Source organism: Lissotriton vulgaris, chromosome 6 (genome assembly GCF_964263255.1).
Source record: "Lissotriton vulgaris chromosome 6, aLisVul1.2, whole genome shotgun sequence".
NCBI lineage: Eukaryota > Metazoa > Chordata > Amphibia > Caudata > Salamandridae > Lissotriton > Lissotriton vulgaris.
The window spans coordinates 770792860-770812734 of NC_141694.1; the positions used below are offsets into that span (position 1 = coordinate 770792860).

At 38.6% G+C, this 19875-nt stretch overlaps 1 protein-coding gene across 4 annotated transcripts in view; it reads right to left on the bottom strand.

Annotated features, from left to right (window-relative positions):
* The window catches only part of LOC147707956 (importin subunit alpha-6), a 395564-nt gene that overhangs the window by 312776 nt on the left and 62913 nt on the right, over positions 1-19875 (bottom strand). For all 4 annotated transcript variants that reach the window (XM_086926751.1, XM_086926753.1, XM_086926754.1 and 1 more), the window contains exons 3-5: positions 19676-19777; positions 19105-19204; positions 1810-1904 (exon numbers count right to left, since the gene is read on the bottom strand). In XM_086926751.1, coding sequence (XP_086782877.1) covers positions 1810-1904; positions 19105-19204; positions 19676-19777 — 297 coding nt within the window. The remainder of the gene's footprint in view (positions 1-1809; positions 1905-19104; positions 19205-19675; positions 19778-19875) is intronic.

Genomic DNA, 19875 nt, shown 5'->3' on the forward strand with positions numbered 1-19875 from the left:
TTATAGCACCAAGAAAAAAGTTGGTCTCTAATCAACAAATCAGCAAAAAGTTCCAAATTCACATTCACATATGTGTCCACAGACGCTGTAGCAGACTGTTCTCTTGAAAAAAATAATATCTACATACAAGCAAATTCAGAGGTTTGCAGACATGTTTTCATAATCTCTTTACTGCTTCCTCATATTCATCTAATTTCTCCTCATTTTCTGACATAATAGGTGGTAGATGCGCACAAATTTCCTGATCTTCCATGCCCAAATATTCAAGTATCCATCTTTACCTCTCTGGTCTTCATTTTAATCAATCAATAGCACCTTAAAAAGCATTGAAGGCTCTGAACCACTCCTTCCAAGCTATGGGAGGCTCTCCTAAGAACTGTGAAAATGGTGGTGGAGGTTTAAATGCTTGCATGACAACAATGAATTGAACACACAAAATAAATACAGAGGATAAAAATAAGTCAAATGCTGAAATAAACTTTGTTAAACTGAATCAAAGGTTATAAACATCCAAATGCTTTCTATGTATTTATTTCTAACATGTCTCAATCATTCATTCATCAATTCACATACTGTTCATTCATTATCTATTTACTCACCCATTCACATATCCGTCCACTCATTCAACCATTCCTGCACTCTCATCCATCCATTCACTCCCAATACACTGATAAAACCATTGACTCATTCTTACATACACCTTCTCACAAATTATCACCACCACATGCAACCTTGTCGATTAATGGAAAAGAATTTTCACTTTCAATAAAGACATGCCTACTGCCTGTGTCATTTCTTGTACAAAAAGTCAATTATATCAAAAATCCCCTCACACTTAGTATTTGATTTTTTCCTCAATTATCTTTATAATTACCTCAGATATGTTGTGTTTAAAATGAAATGTCTTTGATTAACAAATCAAGCAAAAACTATTAGGAACAGAACCATTTACATTCTGTAAGTTGCTCAGGCCCAAGGTGCAATGCAATGTCACAATTTATATTTCCTTTTCAAACGTCTTTCAGGGAGGTCTCCCAAATACTTGATTCAACCTTTTTCTCTACAATCATTTAAAACATAAATAAGCTTAATTGTTAAATTCTATCTACTTAATATTATTCTGTTACCGGGGTAAGAATAAAAGATGTATTTTGTGGAGTAGTGCTACTTAAACAGGTATTAAATCGAAACTGCCATGGTGCCTAACAAGATCTAGACTTGAAAACATCATGAATGAAATGAAATGAAATGAAAGCAGGATTTGTATAGCGCATGGCTGCCCGTGAGCGTCCCAGCGCTGAGATTGCAAATACAGCTGAGGTGAGGAAAAGGGGAGGGGAAAAGGGAATGAAAGAAGAGAAGTTTTATTGTGGGAAGAGGTGCGTCTTGAGCAATTTTCGGAACTTCATGTGGTTGGGTTCGGCCCGAAGCTGAGTTGGAAGCGCGTTCCAAAGAGTAGCGGCTGTAACCGAGAATCGGCGTCCTCCAGTGCGGGCTTTCTTTACTCTGTGGACCGTAGCCAGGTTTCTTTGAGAGGAGCGGAGGGACCTGTTGGGTTTGTAAGGGTATATCATGGTCTTCAGCATTGGTGGACCTAGGTTTTGCAGGGCCCTATGGGTGGTGCATAGGGCCTTAAATATAACTCTTGCTCCACTTCTCTGGTGCCCACTCACAGGCTAAGGACAAAGGTTCTGTAACCCACTTCTCCACCCATGATTGGACCTGGGCCTCTGGATTGCACATTAGACATAAAAAGTACCATTCAAATGTATTCATTCAACACCACCTTCTCACAATAGGGCTGCTCACCTGTAGAGTGGGATTGTCCTTCCTTTCAAGAAACGTCACAAGTCTTTGGACAACACCCATTTTTTGTATCACCTCATCAATGGGTGGGTTTGGTTCTGAAAGAAAACGAAATTTAAATGGCACAAAGATCAAAACTCAGAGTTCATTGCTAATTTACAGCGGCATTGTGCACATTAAAACACTAAAAAGCAAGATGTGATATCCTCTTTCCAATGTATATTTGTTCCACTATAGGTTTTGTCCCAAATAATTTGTATCTTAACACCTTGGCTGCTAATGGTTTTCCCCTCCTGTGCTGATCCTTATCGAACCCCATTGTTCATGACGAGCTCAGCTCGTCATAAGCAAAACTCCACTGTGCCTCATGACGAGCTGAGCTCGTCATGAGCATGGAAGGGGTTAATTATATGCAATCTGCAGTCATATTGCTGCACATCATTATATGTACCTTAATTATATGCAGACAATATGAGACATCAATTTCTTTTTTTTTAAAGGACACATTCTACAAAAGGAACCTAATTCGGATTTCACTTACAAAATAAAAGAAACTACATACTTGATTCATTTTGATAGGCTTTATTATACTTTTTAGCCAGGAAATATTTGAGTTTTAACAGGACTGTAGGTCTTGTAACTAGAATAATCTACTTGACCTAACGGTAATGTACTTGACCCGTAAACCGGTCTCAAATTGTGTGATCTTAGGCAAATATTTTATTTTATGGAGCCACCTTTTTCTTCATTATCACTTATGAAAGCACCTTCAAATATGCAAGGTCAGTATTTCTGCTGTACAAAAAAACTCCTTTTGAATTAATAGACTGAACATTTGATCCAGGTATAATATGAATAGGGTACACATGATCCCTAACTTGCCTTTTAGTTCACTTGTCATCAGGACGGGGCAGGAATATTTCTCAGTTCATATTTAAAAACTCAATTTTAATAAATATAATGCTAAAGTATGATGTGGCAGTCCACTGACCTATACAGACAGCACGTTTCCCATTGAAATGGCCAAAGACTTTCCCAATAATATGTAGTTTTACTTGATACAAATATATAGGGCATGAACAATATTTGAAAATTGGGTTCCAGCAACAATATTTATCATTTGCATATCACCAAGTAAAATGTTCTGATGTTTTCATCCTATAAAAATATGTTTTTCATCACACAGAAGTACAGAAATGTGCTTAGATAACTATTGAAATATATTTTGAAAAGTTTGTGCAGTTTACTTATTAGCTATTTAAATGCGTTAGTAAAAAGCCTTACATCTGACAGCCTTTTATCTCACATGCTTTGCACAGCACAATTGTCAGACAGTTCACTTTTACAAAATCTTCTAATTTCGCAGTCAGAGAAAAAAAAGTAAATGTAAAAAGACAAACTGACTTTTGACCTCTGTCTCTAAATGCACAGCACATGTGACAAGATAAAAAACAAGATTTAAAGGCATCTTTATTGCTCATTCACTTGTGGTTAAACAGAAAACGTTTTATTTGTCAGCTCGCCAGAAAGGGCCGTATAGGCCTTAAAAATAGCTCGCCCTGATGAAATCTGGCTCACCATAGGGAGTGGGCAAGTAGATTTGTGGAGGCCTGTTGAACCATTATTGGAATCTAATAGTAAAAGCAGTATAAAATGCAGACTTCTGATCAGAGTGACAGCTGTAGACATTTTTATCGGGTTTAGATTTTCTGCATCAATATTAATAAGTACTATGGATTTCCACACAAGATTCTATGTATCTAGACGAAATTAGCTCAATTGCACGTCATACTAATTTCTGATGAAGTACAGAGTTGAAGTTATTAATAGGTTTCATTAAGACAACATACCTGTATAAAGCTCCATTGTGAAAAAGATCGATGCCAACTCTGTCACTCACTCTTGCTTCTTCGAATGCACACATCCTCTCATCACAGGCTTCGCAGAACACAGTCAACCTGCAGCTATAATGGTTTATTTCCTCTGCAGTAGTTGCCTTGTTAGTGTTACATTTTTCCTGGGTGCGGATGTAAGTTGAAACAAGTATCCACATCATCAGTTCCCTCACTGGACCTATCCATTCAGAGAATGCCCTATTGTTAAATGTATCATATTCGTATGAACATCTGTGGATGATACTAGTAAAAAGAGTGCTAAATAATTATTCACAGAATTGGGATGGTGCTTATGTATTAAGGTAATGCCCTTTATTTTTTTTCTGTTCGGATTTCTTAAGGAAATCATACTTTTGCTCACACCATGATGAAAACTACTTAAACATTACTCATATTCTATGCAAGAATTGTGTATAAAACATCTCGATTTTGGAGCAAGCCAGAAGACTTTCCTATTCTACCAGGGAGGCTGTCCGATTATTTCTTGATTTTGCTGCTCATTGGACTTCTTCTTACTTTTACCTGCTCTGTATAGCTCTGCTTTTGGAAGCTTTCATGGCACTTGTTCTGTATCGCTTACTTTAAATTTTTAATAAATCTCTTTGGACCACATGAATCAAACTATGCATTTGCGATTCCTAAAGTGCGATTTTTAAGAAATCGTAATTTAAGAATCGCAAATGTTTATGCATGTAGGATTCGCAAAAACATTCGCGATTCCTACACATACCTTATTTGCAAATAAGGAATTGCTTCCTATTCATTCCTATGGGCCTAGACGTCAATAGGAATCAATGGGAATTGCATGCGCAATTTACGAGTACCAAATAGGTACTCGCAAATTGCGCATGCAATTTCAAGGGAGCAAGGGTGCATAAGGACAACCTGATGCACCCCTGAAATTGCAATCTCAACACATGTTGCACACCCACATGCCCCAAGGACATCTATGGGTGCAACATAGAACTTTGAAAAATAATTCACTTTTTTCCCCCAAAGTTCTTGCAAATTACCATCAACTTTGAATTGATGGTAATTGCGTAATCTCAATTTTTTTTTTGGTTGTTGGATTGCATTTAGGGAGTCGCAATTTAGGATTCCCTAAATACAATCGCAATTTAAGTAACCGCAATTTTAGTGATTACTTAAATAGCGATTTTTGCATTTGGGATGATGCATCCCAAATGCAAAAATTGAGGTTGCAAAGGGGCCGATTCTGCAAATATGCCCCTTTGAGATCGCAATTTACAATGATGCATGTGGCCCTTTAACTTTCTTATGATTTAGAATTCAGTAATTGAGTGGGGTGCATTATTTTAAAAAAAAAATTGTTATATTAATGTTCGGGTGGGTCACGTGGGTGCCTTAATATGGGGACACAATGCCTTGTGAAACGGAGGTTTAACGAAGTATCATTTTGGGATGTCTATATTTTTGGGATATTTTTTTCTCCCACACATTTTGGTAGCAGAGGCATGTTAAAGAGTACCTCCTTTTGCCAAGAAACTCCTTTAGGTTCCTTTTTACCTCTTTGTCCAGTCTGGGGAGCTAGTGTGTTGTCTGGTGGAGTTCTGGGTGTCCATATTCTGCGGAGAAGTCTGACTTACAGTGCTGTTCCTGAATGATTGGGAAGTATGATTAGGGTGTGATTATTCTGTGAGTTGTGGGTGCTTTTAATGTGTCTATGGCATGTTTTGAAGTTTTGGGATCGTGTGATGGATTAGATTGATATTTGTGAGGCTTTTTATTACAATGCTGATTTTGGGCACAATTGGTGGTTTGATCACTGTTGTTTTGATGTACTATTCTTACATGTGATATTTCTTTTATAAAGGATTTGCTTTATTATTTAATGGTTTGGTTATTGGATTGTTCAAAATCCAAGATTTTGAGATAATGTGTTAGTGTGTAGCGCCAGGCGCTGCATGCACAAAGATATGGGTTTCAGAATTAACAGGTTTTCCTTTTCCACGAGCTTGGATACTACTCTTCCCAATATTTCCCACAATATTTCCTTCTTAGGGAAACTGCCCTCCTGGTACTCTGGCCTGGGATCCTCTCCCTCAGAGTCATCTGCTCGTGCTGCTTCCGAACGTGTTTCCTCATAACAAAACAAGGCTGCTTCAAGATCCTGCCTTGTGGAGCACCTCTTCATAGGCAACCCTCTCTCCTTGCAAAAGACTTGTAGCTCCTTCATCGAGTAGATGTAAAAGTGCCAAAACCTGATTTCATTTTGGCAAAGCCTCACAGGTATAACAAATAACCAGAGTCCCAGTTCTCCACAGAACATCCAGAAGCAAACTGGGAAAAACATTTTGTTGTACGTAATGGTCTGCAATATGGTATTATAGTACACCAATCACTATGGGACAAGTGCAAACACACGTCCTATCCTCACCGCTGCCAACCAATATTGGAAATGGGTTTTCTGGTGGACTAGGGTATGCATCTAAGCCAGGCAGAATCCACCACTATAGTCAGGATAAGGGGATTAAGTAAGAAAGTGCAACTATATTGTCTGAGGTTGAAGAGACGACCTAAAGCTAGTTTGGCAGAATAAAACAATCTCATTGGTCACAGCCCAACGCTCCAGTTCTTCAAAGAGGGCAGAAGCATACGCTCTGGCTTCAACATCAAGGAGAGTGATTATGTGATAGTTAGCTGGATTATGCTGATCTCCTTTCTTGAATATGGGAATCAAGATTGAGCACCTTCAACTCTCCGGTACCTGACTGCTAACTAACATATATCGTCCAGGGGACAGAGTATTTCAAGACTACAGGTCAATGTCATACTTAAAGACTTGAGCTGGGCTCCCATTTGGGCCAGGAGCACATGTTGCACTCGTTTTACTCAAGATTCTTTGAACAGCATTGTTTGTGAAAATTGGTTCGTAGTCTAGGGTGTCAGCTGAGGCACATGCTTTGCTTGGCAAGGAGAAATTTGCTTTTTTTCGCTACACACAGCTTGATTACATAAATTCTAGTGGTTTCCTGGCACATTTTGCTTTTAACGTTTGAAAAGACAAATATTTAGGAACATAGATTTCAAATGGACACAAACTGACAGCAAAAGGTACTGACTATGGATTGACAATACACATTGGGGCATATAGGAAAAAAAGGGTGCTTTATTTAATAATATAATTATTTAGGATCTAGCTTTTTAACATTCATTGTCGATCCAACATTAATTCTCATATTGTGCAGTTTATACTTGTTACGCGTCACAATACATTTAGATATCAATATACATTTCATAAATAGATACAAAAGGTGCAAACAATATGCAAAATATAATTTATGTACAGGGATATTTGGTATTAGTCAGAAAAACATGGCTAGAAATAATTTAACATTGCTACGCGCGTTTCGGCTATGAGCCTTCATCAGGAAGCCATGGTATATGTTCCTAGTGTACCTATACAAAATACATGAAAAATCCATATCAGTGTCAGTGTCCTAATACTAAAGTTACATAAGCATTCAATACATTTGATCTATTATTTACAAAGCTATAGTTAAAAACAAGGGGAGACAAGAATCTTGGTATATACATATATACAATGTTACATACACTATCTTAAACACATCATGTATTTCAGTAACAAATTGAAGGGCAGGGACCTTATCTTTGATTTTACATAGAGTGGTTCTTGTACCATGAAACAGTGGTTAGCAAGAGGTCCATGGTAACTGCTGGTCGATGTCTATATAGATGCTCCAGCTAATTGTTATCTATACTCTCTGGAGGGAGGGTACAGAGGGGAAACACGAACAAAGTGTGGGAGCTGAGAGGGAAGGTTGAGCATAGAGGGGAAACACGAACAAAGTTCCCCTCTATGTTCACCCTTCCCTCTCAGCTCCCACCCTTTGTTCGTGTTTCCCCTCTGTACCCTCCCTCCAGAGAGTATAGATAACAATTAGCTGGAGAAACGCGCGTAGCAATGTTAAATTATTTCTAGCCATGTTTTTCTGACTAATACCAAATATCCCTGTACATAGATTATTTTTTGCACCTTTTGTATCTATTTATGAAATGTATATTGATATCTAAATGTATTGTGACGCATAACAAGTATAAACAGCACAATATGATAATTAATGTTGGATCGACAATGAATGTTAAAAAGCTAGATCCTAAATAATTATAATATTAAATAAAGCACCCTTTTTACTATATGCCCCAATGTGTATTGTCAATCCATAGTCAGTACCTTTTGCTGTCAGTTTGTGTCCCTTTGAAAATCTATGTTCCTAAATATTTGTCTTTTCAAACGATTTAGTGATCCCGATTTAGGAACCTTAGTCGGGGATACCTCCTTTTCTTACACACACATTTTGCTTTTAATACATCTCCATAGGTCAGCCTGATTGCGTCTGGCCATCAGTGAGTATATATGTAGCCACTCTTTGTCCCTCTATTTACATTTTATTGACCAAACAAATTGCCTATGTTGTTTTGTTAAGTCCGGCAACCTTGACAGCACCACTGTTTCATTCGCAAGTTTTGTGTTTTTGCTTTTATTTCCCCAACCTGCAGATATTCCACTTACTTTCCATTATAGGGCATTTCTTTTGAAAGTTTTTAGTGGAGAGCCTGCAGAGGGATGGTGTAGAGTCTAGGGTTAAATGAATGTCCTTGATGATAGACTCCCAATTGGCCAGCAGATATTTGCCATTTTGAGTCATGAGGGGCAGGCCGTTGGTAGAATTCCAGACTGAGTTTTTGCGAGGCGACTAGGCCCCATTTTATTCTTTGAATTAAATGTAGAATATCATCACCTTTTGAGGTGCTCATCATTCTCCGGCATCAATGCCTGGATGAACTGAGATTCAGCACTGTATGAAGTGAGGGACCATCACTCTGTGAGGAAAGGATTTCAAAACTCTCCAAGTACTCAAAGATTTTGTCTGAGGAACACACATAGTCAACAGTGCTTATTCCCTAGAATATTTTTGGGAATTTTGATACCACGAAGAATTTTCGACTATGCACTGAATGGATTAGAGCCCATGTTTTTTTGGAAAACTTTGGAACAAGTCAGTTGGAGAGTTCACCAAGAGACAGCAAGTCAGGTTTGTTTCCAGTCGACACAGGATGAAATCCCTGCAGATTATATTATCATAATTGGGTGGTCGCATAGCACTATGTCAAGCTTTTCATATAGCTGAGTCAAACTTTCCGCTCGCTCAGCGCCAAAGCAGTTAAAATAGTGATAAATAAGCAAACTTCTTATTCAGGAATCATTTGCTCTGAAACCTTCCAGCCTACTCAGTTGTAGCATTACTTTTAGTTCCAAGCCGATATCAAGATATTTAGAGAGCCCTCCAGATGGCTTCCCGAAAAAGATTTTTTTTTTCTGCAGCTGGGCGTATCTTGCAGAAGCCAGGGAGGATTATGGAACTTGTTGACCATGTTTTTTGGAGGCAAAGTAAATTGGCATTCATTAAAAGCGAGCTTGCAGATGAAGATTTTAATAGTCTCAACAGCCCGGCGACATTCCATGACAATATCTTTAGGTACTGATGTCTTTCTGGTACATATTGCTGATGCTAGGAACAGTTCTGAGTGTCGCAGGACAAAGCAGACGATAACCAACTCCAGTCTGTTTTATACATTCCCTCAGTTGACTCTAGGGCAAATCTCCTGATCGGGCCCCTTGTATTTAAATAAGATTGAGCTATAAGCATGTTACCGTGAGGCAGGTTTGGTTGTGAATGCCCGGTCCCCCTTAAAACACTGTGTGGGCAAACTTTAAGGTTTAACAATTTATTTTGATTTTTCAGTGGAGATGGATACTTTGGGGCTGTCATTTTTTATATCCTGATATCCCATTCATCAAAGGTCAGCTAGCATGTCAGTATTATTTCTGCCAATGGAGTTGGTTTTCGTGTCAGTATAGTTGATTCTCTACCTTTGTTGCACTCCAGCATTACTTTAAACTCAAAGCTCAAGATGTCTTCAGTGGTGATATTTAGCAGATTTAGAATTGCCTGAAACAATAGTAATAAGTTTGAGGGATTCAGAACATCATGATTCACCTCTGATGGATATTGTGGTGTAAACACCAGCTTTGTTGGGTAGGTGTCAACTAAGGGTTTACTGAGCGGACAGTCAATAATAAGTTGGGCAGCCCTGTCTTGCACTGTAGAAACTCCACTGAGTCTACCATGCAAATCTGCCTTTGCCTATGGTTCTTTCTTTTTTTGCGCAGCTGTACTGGATTTCAACAGCATTCCAGGATGGTCACATGTTTTAGAGAATAATGGTTGTATGATCTCCAAGTGAGAGCAAGGCATGGAAGAAGGAGCTGAGACAATTTGGAGAATGGACGAAACTCATGCCATGTTCGAGTGAAGAGTGTGCTAATTGCAGAGGCCATAGTGATTGAATTGCTATTGGGATTTCAGTTTCCTTCTTCTCTATCGCCCTTTTCTTGAAAATGGAATATACGCTAGATGATTTGTTGTCAGATGCCCTTTGTTCGTTTGAGTGTTGAGCCACGAGTCAGTCTTTTGCTGCTTTATTTTGTGCCTTTTTAGTGTTTTTGATCTCTTTGAAAGAGATGTGGTCCAGTGATTCTCAGTGAGGTCAGTTTTGCCGTTTTTAGTTCTTGGTGGAATGATTTCCACAGATTCTAATTCAGACTCTGTAGAAGCTTGGAGGGCTACCTTATTAACATCTTCCCCAGAAATAACAGGGGAGTTACTTAGTTGATCTTGTTGTAGTGCAGCCTTACAAGGTTGCAAGGCCATCGCTCCCTTGCATCTTTCATGATTAGCTCTTGTCTCCAAGGACAAGTTTCCAGTATCTGAAAGTGTATGATAAAATGGTTCAGAACTGGTTTTAACTGAGGAATGTAAAGCAAATTTCAGGTCCATGATAATGGAGTCTAGGCCCTCCGGAAAGGTGCATAGCCTTTTATCGATCAGATTGCAAGCACACAACGTTTTGACTTTTTTAATTGAGCTGCCGCCTTGCATCCCCTCTTCCAGAGTGCTGAGTGTGGCCTCCATCTTGGCTATCAATGTGGCTAGGGCTTGTATTAGCAGATTAGGGTATTTATTGTAGCAACTAAAGTAGCATTTATTTAAGCTAGTGGATTACTCTGCTCAATATGGGTTGGAAGGTGAGAGGGGTTTACCTTTTCTAGTCACTTGGACTCCTTATGAGACTTTGGTCCTGTAGAGGTAATGATTGGATATTTTGTTGCTGGATATCTGCATCTGTTATATTACAGTTGTAGTCCTCAGTGAAGTGGGCAGCTCTGTGGAGAACACGATGTATGGCCTAGTCCCACTGTTCCTAGTCAATGCCAGCTGTCTCTGCTGACTCTAATTTACCTCCACTGGATCCCTGCAAATGAAAGGCACCTTCTTGCCCTCCGGCAATAGGAATGTGAACTATAGCAGTGATAGTACTTGACGTCGTCAAGGGAGTGGCTATCTTGTTGGTCTGGGAATCAGTGTTAAGGGGGCGGGAGCTATGGTCACAAGGAGTGCTAGTGACGCTCTTGCTCTTTTGTTCCCTTCCCACTGCATTAGATGCAAGGTTGATCTCTACAAACATACTGTGAGAGGCACTAACAGAAGAAATTTAAATAATTGTTTTGTCCCCCATCCACAGGGGGGACGACTAAATTATATCCATGGTTTTGTTTAGACAGCAGCGTTAAGATACATTTTGTTTCTTCTGGCGTGCTTGCCATGGCTGCAAGATCCACTGTAAACTCTACAGGGTCCTGTTAGTGACTTAGGTCAGAAGAATCAGACTGAGGTGATAGTTTATCAAAAAAGTAATCTATCAAAGTTTTCTTGCCAGATGCTGATGTGCAGCTCTTGTAAGTACTCCTTACTTTATTGATGTGCGTCGCTGAGGTTGTAGCTGCCCGTACCATGCCGTCAGTGGCCTACTCAGCGGTTGCAGCCTTCTTAACGCTTCGACAAAAGCTGTCTGAGCACTTAGTGCTTCACTTTGTGCCTTCTTCAAAGTGGCGGTAACTGCTGTAGCTCACTGTGTGTTAGCCTGGGGCCCTCTCCTTTTGGCTCGGGTTGACTTGCCGCTGATAAAACAATCCATGCAACAACTGCTACCCAAGAAGAAATTGATGTATATGCTTACTAAGGTCTTTTGGTAGACCTTTAATTTTCCTCTGTGTTACTAAGCTCCCTGTAGTGGACTTTGCTGAAGACATCCAAGGGCACGTGGACACTTGAATGGGCGTAAGGGCCTGCTGAGGCCTACTGATGTGCTTCTGTGCTTGTCTCCCCTAACTGACGATATAGCATTTTGACGATATGTGAATCCTTTTGTCCTTGCTTTTTGCGGCCCGCTCTGAGAATTTATAGTTTTCTTGGCCACTTTGCCTTAGTTTTGAATTGGTTTTCTTTGCTTTTGCTGTGCTTCTGCTTTGCCTTGAATTTTTACAGATCGGGCGAGAAGTGTCAGGACACCTTTTTCTTTGTAAGGGTAAATCAATCATGTCGGAGCGCGGAGATTATCAGAATAATTGCGAGCAGGATAGGCACGTCCCCACAAGCCGCACCTGATTCCTAGCCAGGCTGCCTGCACAGGGAAGACCCTGCCTCTGCCTCAACTTCTAATGCCGGGCTCTCGCACAGCCTTATCGCCAGTGGTGTCACTTTAAGTCACTGTGGATCACAGAATCCCAAAGATGCACTGCCAGCCACTCCAGGCCTGCTTCACCCCTGCTACGCCCCCTCCCCTTCACCCCGCAGCACATGGCACTTGCCTCACTTGGGCTCTTTGTGGGTGCTCTTACTCCTCTCCTACTCCAGGTATGCTGGCCAAAGCATGGAGGGGCGGGTGTCCTCTTTCTTCTACTCTCTGGTGTCCTAAGATGCAGAGAAGGTAGGTGGGAGTCAGCTGAAGTTGAATAACTGAGTCAGATGGGCTGATTGCCCTAGCTGAATGCAGCGGCTGTGGTGGCCTTGCAGCCTTGCTGCTGTTTGCTGCTATTTGCTGTCTGGGGGCTGGAGCCCAGAGTTCAGGGGTTGGGACCCTGGTGCCGGGAGCCATGACAATGCAGTCTACTATTTAGTAGAATTCCGGCCTCCAAAACGACCCCTGGACGCCAGTGTCCATGGCCCCTGATGGTGGCGGTCTCCTCTCTGACCTGCTCTAGCTGCTCTCTGCACGCAGTGCTTGCAAGCATCTGACGAAAATACTCTGCTACAAATCACTCACTAAACAATCAAGAGGTGATGGTGAAGTCAAAGGTCCCCCAGTTCATTTGTTGATTGAGAAAGGGACTACCCGTTCGACAGTTCGTTCTGTGGAAGTCCCATGCCTATTCCTCTCGGGAAGAGAAGTTGTAGGGATCAGTAGTAAACAAATAGTTAATCTGGTTACAGCAGATGTCGAAGTTCAAATAGGGCAAATGGAAAATAAACATCAGTTAATTTTGTCTGCTTCAAGTCCTATGAATTTGCTGGGCAGAGACTTGATTTACAAAATGAACTGTTTGATTTACTGCACCCAGACGTTTTACGATTGAAGCACAAGATGAGGATTCAGCATTTAAAATCAAATTACAAGATTCAGTAGTTTCCAGCCATCACAAAAGATTACCTACCTCTGGATTTAGGACATGCTGTCAAATAAGAGGTGCATGATTTCTCTGGTAAAGAAATAGGACTGATAAAAAGTGGTGAACCAGTTAGGATTAAAGTGAAGTCTGATGCAGTTTTCCCCAGATTTAAACAGTATAAACTTTCAAAAGCAGCAGAAGAAAGAATGAAACCTGTTACTGAGAAAATGATTGAGCAGAGAATGCCTTAGTATGTGATTGGTATCCTTTGCAACTCTTTTGTAATGGGGATAAAGAAAATGAGTAGGAAATGCCATATTGTGCAGGATTTAAGAAAAATTTATAAAATTGTCATTCGATATAGTTCAGTGGTACTCAGTTAAGCAGTAATTTTGGTACAAATTCCATTGATGCAGAATTGTATCCAGTCATTGATTCACGCCTAGCATTCTTCTCTATTCTTTTTCATGAGAAGAGTTAATTTTTATTTGCATGCCTATTCCAGAACAAAGTTCTCATTTGGTATAGGATTCCACAAGGGTACACTAAAAGTCCTTCAATTTTTAGTCATGTTTTGAGAAAGAATTTAGAAAATTTGAGGTGCCTGTAACTCAGTACTGGTGCAATAAAATTATGATCTATTGGTCGCATTATAAACAAAAGAGGACTGTAAACTTGGTAGACTGAGTTGATGAATCGTTTAGCTGACAGTGATCATAGGGTTTCCCAACAAAGATGCACTACTGTAAAAGGGACATCATTTATCTTGGTCACCACACTAAAAATGGTGCATGGAAAGTCTCAAAATAACATGTTTTTGCAATTCTGAAAATGAATCTTCCTACCATCCACAAGAAGGGGAGGATGTTCCTGGAAATTGTTGGGTACTGTTGTCAGTGGATTCCAAATTTGTCCTTAATTGCAAAAAAATGAATAAGGTTGACTCATAGTGACATAAAGAACCTGGTACCATTAGATGAAAAATGTTCAGAAGCATTCTGGGTAGTAAGAGAACGTTTATGCAATATACTCGCTTTTGGAATGCCAAACAATATGACTTTCTTTTTGTACTGTCATGACTGAGGCGGGTGTACTTTACCAATCCTTACTCAGAAGCATGCAAAGGTTTATTTAACTTTCTTCCTGTTTTGTCATGAAAAATCTGGATGTGCACCTTCAATTGTGAAACAGAGCCATGGTGGGCTGATGCAACCAGTGGCATACCTATCAGCAGTACTGGATCCAGTATATAAAATAATTATTTAACCATTCACCAACCCTGCTTAAAACCCTTCCCTACCTCACTAAACCAGGAACCTACAGCTCCCCATAAGTCAGGATCTTCAAGAAATTAAAGTACGTAAGAGATATTATTTATGTTAGGACAGTAAGAATTAATAACCCCACTAAAACGATCCCATAAAAGAAGATAATAAAGATGTTAAATATAGTACATATTTAGGGCAATTTCACAAACTAAATATGAAACAAACTACTAAACGAGAGTATGTGTGTGGTTTGAGTAAAGAAGAAAATGATGTTTATTGGTGAATATATAGACAGATGAGTGAGTTGTGAAAGATTGGAGAGAAGGAAAAGCTACAATGGAACAAGTAAAGGACGAGGAAGAATTTAAATTGTCAAATGTACATCCAAGGTCATGATCAAAGGGGTGAATTGTGTTTGGTGCGTCAAAGTCTTTTGAAGAATGGTTAGGCTGAATACTTGGAAGAAAGTGTGTGTGAGCAAAGTAATAAGGTGAGTAGGAATTATTTGTTGGGTGGAGAGACAATCCTGGGAAGGATTTATTATGTGTGTGGAAAGATTGCTTATTTCAATTTGCTACATAATTGATTTGGATTGTGTTTGGTGTTTTGTCGAGTTTATCATGACAAGGAAAGGGATAATTCAATAAACCTGAAAAAAGTGAAATTGAGTTTTGGAAAGGTATTTTTAGATACATTAGGTGCTGTGATTCCTACTTTAGGTGGAAATGAATGATGTGAAAATTAGACGTCTGTCTACTTTAGCGGATAAACGTGCAGTAGATGCAGCTGGAGCTTTGAAATAGGTAAACATAGAAATGTTTGTTATTTGGGCAATGGTTATGCCTAATAGACTAGCACTGGATAGTATCCTGCCAAAGGAAGATGAAGTGTGCAAGGTAATAAAGGCCACAAGGTGTTGTACATATATCCTGGATAATAGTGGGGTTATTAATTCTTACTGTTCTAACATAACTAATATCTCTTACGTACTTTAATTTCTTGAAGATCCTGACTTATGGGAAGCTGTAGGTTCCTGGTTTAGTGAGGTAGGGAAGGGTTTTAAGCAGGGTTGGTGAATGGTTAAATATTTTTTTTTATAAACTGAACCTAACACCTGTTATAATTCTAAATGTTAGTGCAATTATCTTATTTCTTTAATTAAAGTTTTTTAAGTATATGATCGACAAATGCGGAAACAGAGGTAATAAGGGTTTATTGAAGAGGAAAACATCAGAGAAACACAAGATGGAGTATATTAAGGACAGTGCCTACAAACAGCAGAAGATGGAAGAGAATTCCAGAAAGAAATCATTATTAGATTTACCGATTATGGAATAATCAAACTGTGGAAGCATTTTTCAAAATCCATATTTTTTGCAATAAATATTAACAATTAATAATTTCTATATGCAAATGATGAGCTAATATGATTACAGTTAAAAAGAAATTTATTATGATGTACAGATGTGTCCTTATTTAGTTGTGCCACATTTATATGAAAAAGCCATCTTGGTTAAAATGGGTGCAGTTTCTGACGTTCACTCCTTTGTCTTCCCTCTCCCATCCTGTACCCCTACCCATCTTCTCTCCCCACCAGTTCTGCAGAAGGGAAGACAAGTTGATATAATGTGTTAATCCACTGTTGTGAATACAAACCCTTACAATAAATATTGTGCTCCTAATTGTTGGAATTTTGCAAGGCCTTTCAACTGTGGTTCCGTTACTGGGCTTAGTCTTATTGATTTGTGAGAAGAATCATTGTTGAAATGTTTCGTATTAGTTCAAACATACTAGGATGGAGGTAGCACAGAAGATGGAGGATGCTTTCTTGCAATGGGATAGGGCTTAGGTAGTGAGCCAATAAGTTTTAAACTTTTAATTTGATAAAGAATTGTTACTTGTAAACATACCGTGATGCATCTGACGTCTTAATTTGTTATGTAAGAATTGTGTGTAATAGCCCTTGCTTTTGGTGGTGAGACAGATTTTTATTAGACCTCCTTTTTCACAAGTGATGCTGTCTGATCGTTTTAGGATTTTGCCGCTCATTTGGGACTTACAATGATTTTTTGATTTTGACTACTCTGTATAATTTTGCACTTGAGCCTTTATGGCATTTATTCAATACCGCTTAATTTTGAGATTTTAACGCCTTTACCTTTTCCTCTGATGTAGAATTCAATTATTGAGTGGTCCCAAATATTATTTTCTGCTACTATGCTAATTTGATTTCAGGGAGGGGGCCTTTTCATGCAAGATCCACACGTCTGAGAACTAGCAGAGGTACATTTTTGGATTAACTGAATTTTGGGCAGTCCTAATTATTGGGGTACCATTTTGCTCCCAAGCCATTGAGAGGAATCAACGTTCCATGAAAAGAAACCAGCTACAAATTGTAATGCAGATGGAAGCTGCTGCATGTTAACTGACACAACCAAGGATTGCAAAAGGGACTGCCCTGAGTGCATATGTTTCACATGTGCTGAATGTGTAATGCTGTACACGTGTTTTGAGAAGGGTTCCTTTCTTGAATATTCAAATCCAAAGAGACCATCGACACTGTACAACATACATAATCGCACCTAAACCACAGCGCATACTTTAAATCACCAAACATATGACATTTTTTAAATTATGGTACAAAAGAGTTTGCCAACAGTCATCCATGGGGAAAAAATATCACTGCTAGAATGAGGGGTGCATCAAACAGTTTAAGGTAATTTGAAGCTCATTTCTCTCCCTACCAGATCCACGCAACAAGTTGGTAGACAAAACTCTATGAATAGATTTCTTTCTGTTGAATACACAATCTCTCACATCAGTAACTGATCTTCCGCTGGATTCCTCCTTTGATGATTTATTATTACTGGACTCTGCTATTGAGTCTGCTGTGTCCTCTAGTCTACACTTGCTTCAAACAAGGGTTCCCTGTACACACAAATGAACCATACCCCTAGGTCAGGGAAAATACACAATGGAAAAAACAACCTAGGCGGAAGTCTTAGAGTGCCTACACAATGGTTACAGGACAAAAACTGAGAAAAGGGGGGCAGTTTCCAATAAAAATTATACTACTTATATATATACTAAATAGATTTTATTTTTAAACAAAACAGTGTAAAAATGCATATATTTCAATACAAAGTAAAAATGCAATTCATAGACAGGAAAACGTAATAAAAAACACATATAAATTTCTTTTGCAAATTCCAAAAGGGTGGTGTGTCAAGTTGAATGTCAACGCGTTTCGGCGTCCAGCGCCTTTATCAAGACAGAAAACACTCCCTGGAAATAAAAACATATTTTAGTACATAAATTTAAACAAGGCTGTAACTACTTCCTATTACATATATCAAGTTATTACATCAGATATAATACAGTTAAAAAACTGTGGAAACTGCGCGAAAAATGAGGGGGGAAAAAGAAGGTTTTTGTCCTGTTATTTCAGGCAACAATAACGCCCTGAAGATGAGAGCAAAGGATGATAATAGCCTCTACTGTAGCTCACGGACCCAATAGTCCGCAGGAAGATGATAAACAGAAGTATGCAGAGTACATTATTTACATCAAACATATTGCTGTTTCATATTGAGATGCATTTAAATTGATAATTTTATCAATTTAAATTATCATTTTTCGCGCAGTTTCCACAGTTTTTTAACTGTATTATATCTGATGTAATAACTTGATATATGTAATAGGAAGTAGTTACAGCCTTGTTTAAATTTATGTACTAAAATATGTTTTTATTTCCAGGGAGTGTTTTCTGTCTTGATAAAGGCGCTGGACGCCGAAACGCGTTGACATTCAACTTGACACACCACCCTTTTGGAATTTGCAAAAGAAATTTATATGTGTTTTTTATTACGTTTTCCTGTCTATGAATTGCATTTTTACTTTGTATTGAAATATATGCATTTTTACACTGTTTTGTTTAAAAATAAAATCTATTTAGTATATATATAAGTAGTATAATTTTTATTGGAAACTGCCCCCCTTTTCTCAGTTTTTGTCCTGTAACCATTGTGTAGGCACTCTAAGACTTCCGCCTAGGTTGTTTTTTCCATTGTGTCCTCTAGTCTACACAGAGAATTCTTTACATTCACTTTTTATAACTGCACTGTTCCTTGTACGAAGATGTATGCTGAAAAGTCCACTGTGGAAAACTATTACATGTGTATTTAATCTATTGTCGATTTCTCGGTCTCACTCTTGCCCCACTGAGCAATTTCTAACTATATTTTTGGATTTTGGTTTAAATACAATAGGGGTCAGTCATGCACAGAAAATATGATACATTGGCTAGTATATGAATAGATCATAGCTGTCAATCACCACACTGTAAAAATAAAGGACCTGGTGAGTAAGAGAATAAAGAGTCCGACAAAAAAGGTGCGGAGTGACAATGGACTTAAATCAGGTCTTGGAAAAGTCTGGTGCCACCACTGATAACCCCTGCTCACCCCTCTCCCCTTAATCGTTTCGTATGTCAGAGTACACTCAAATTAAATAATTCTCATTCCTGAGAATTTACACTGTAAACATAAACAGGTTGACAGGAAAAACATTTATAGTAACAAACCTTTAGAAAGTAGTTTCCTGAACTTTTGTGTGGCTTCAAGCTGTTTTTCCCGATCATCAGACAAAATCATCTCCACCATGTCTGTAGTAATTGCCCCATCCTGAGGAAAGTAATTGAACACATTTTTTTGAGGAAACAGTCTGTTTAGAGTGTTGAACTGTCAAAATGTGTAGTTGTTTTTCCCTCTAGCGACAATTGGAATTACTACACACCTCTGTGGGACTACATATACTGGAAACAAGCCAGACCCAAATAAGAAATGATTCTTTACGAGTGAACATCGAATACTTTGTTTGCACCTTCCATGTCATTATTTATTACTTTCTTTATGTGTTGTTGTAAGTTAAAAGTTTATGTCTTTTCATGTAAATTTGATGTTAAGTGCTGAACGTTAAACATAAAATTATTTGGAGTAATATATTTATATACACTGGTTCCAATCCATGTGTACTTTGTTTAATTATTCCCCACTAAGTGGCAAATGGGGGGTTATTTCTTTCCCACTGTACTGTTATTTTATTCCTACCCCATGAGCCTTAACAGGACCAAACCTCGTTTCAGTTAAGTTTACCTCTGGCATGGGCACAGTAGAGCTGATGTCTGGATCTTGAATAGGACTTTCCACCATTGTTTCAGAATTTTCTTGTAGATGAACATTTCGACGCTTGAAGAACTAGAATCAAAAAATAAATTATCTGTCAAATCGACATTAACAATATTTAAATGATTGTATTTCTTCCAGGAAATAAAAACATGGGTTCAAAATGTATA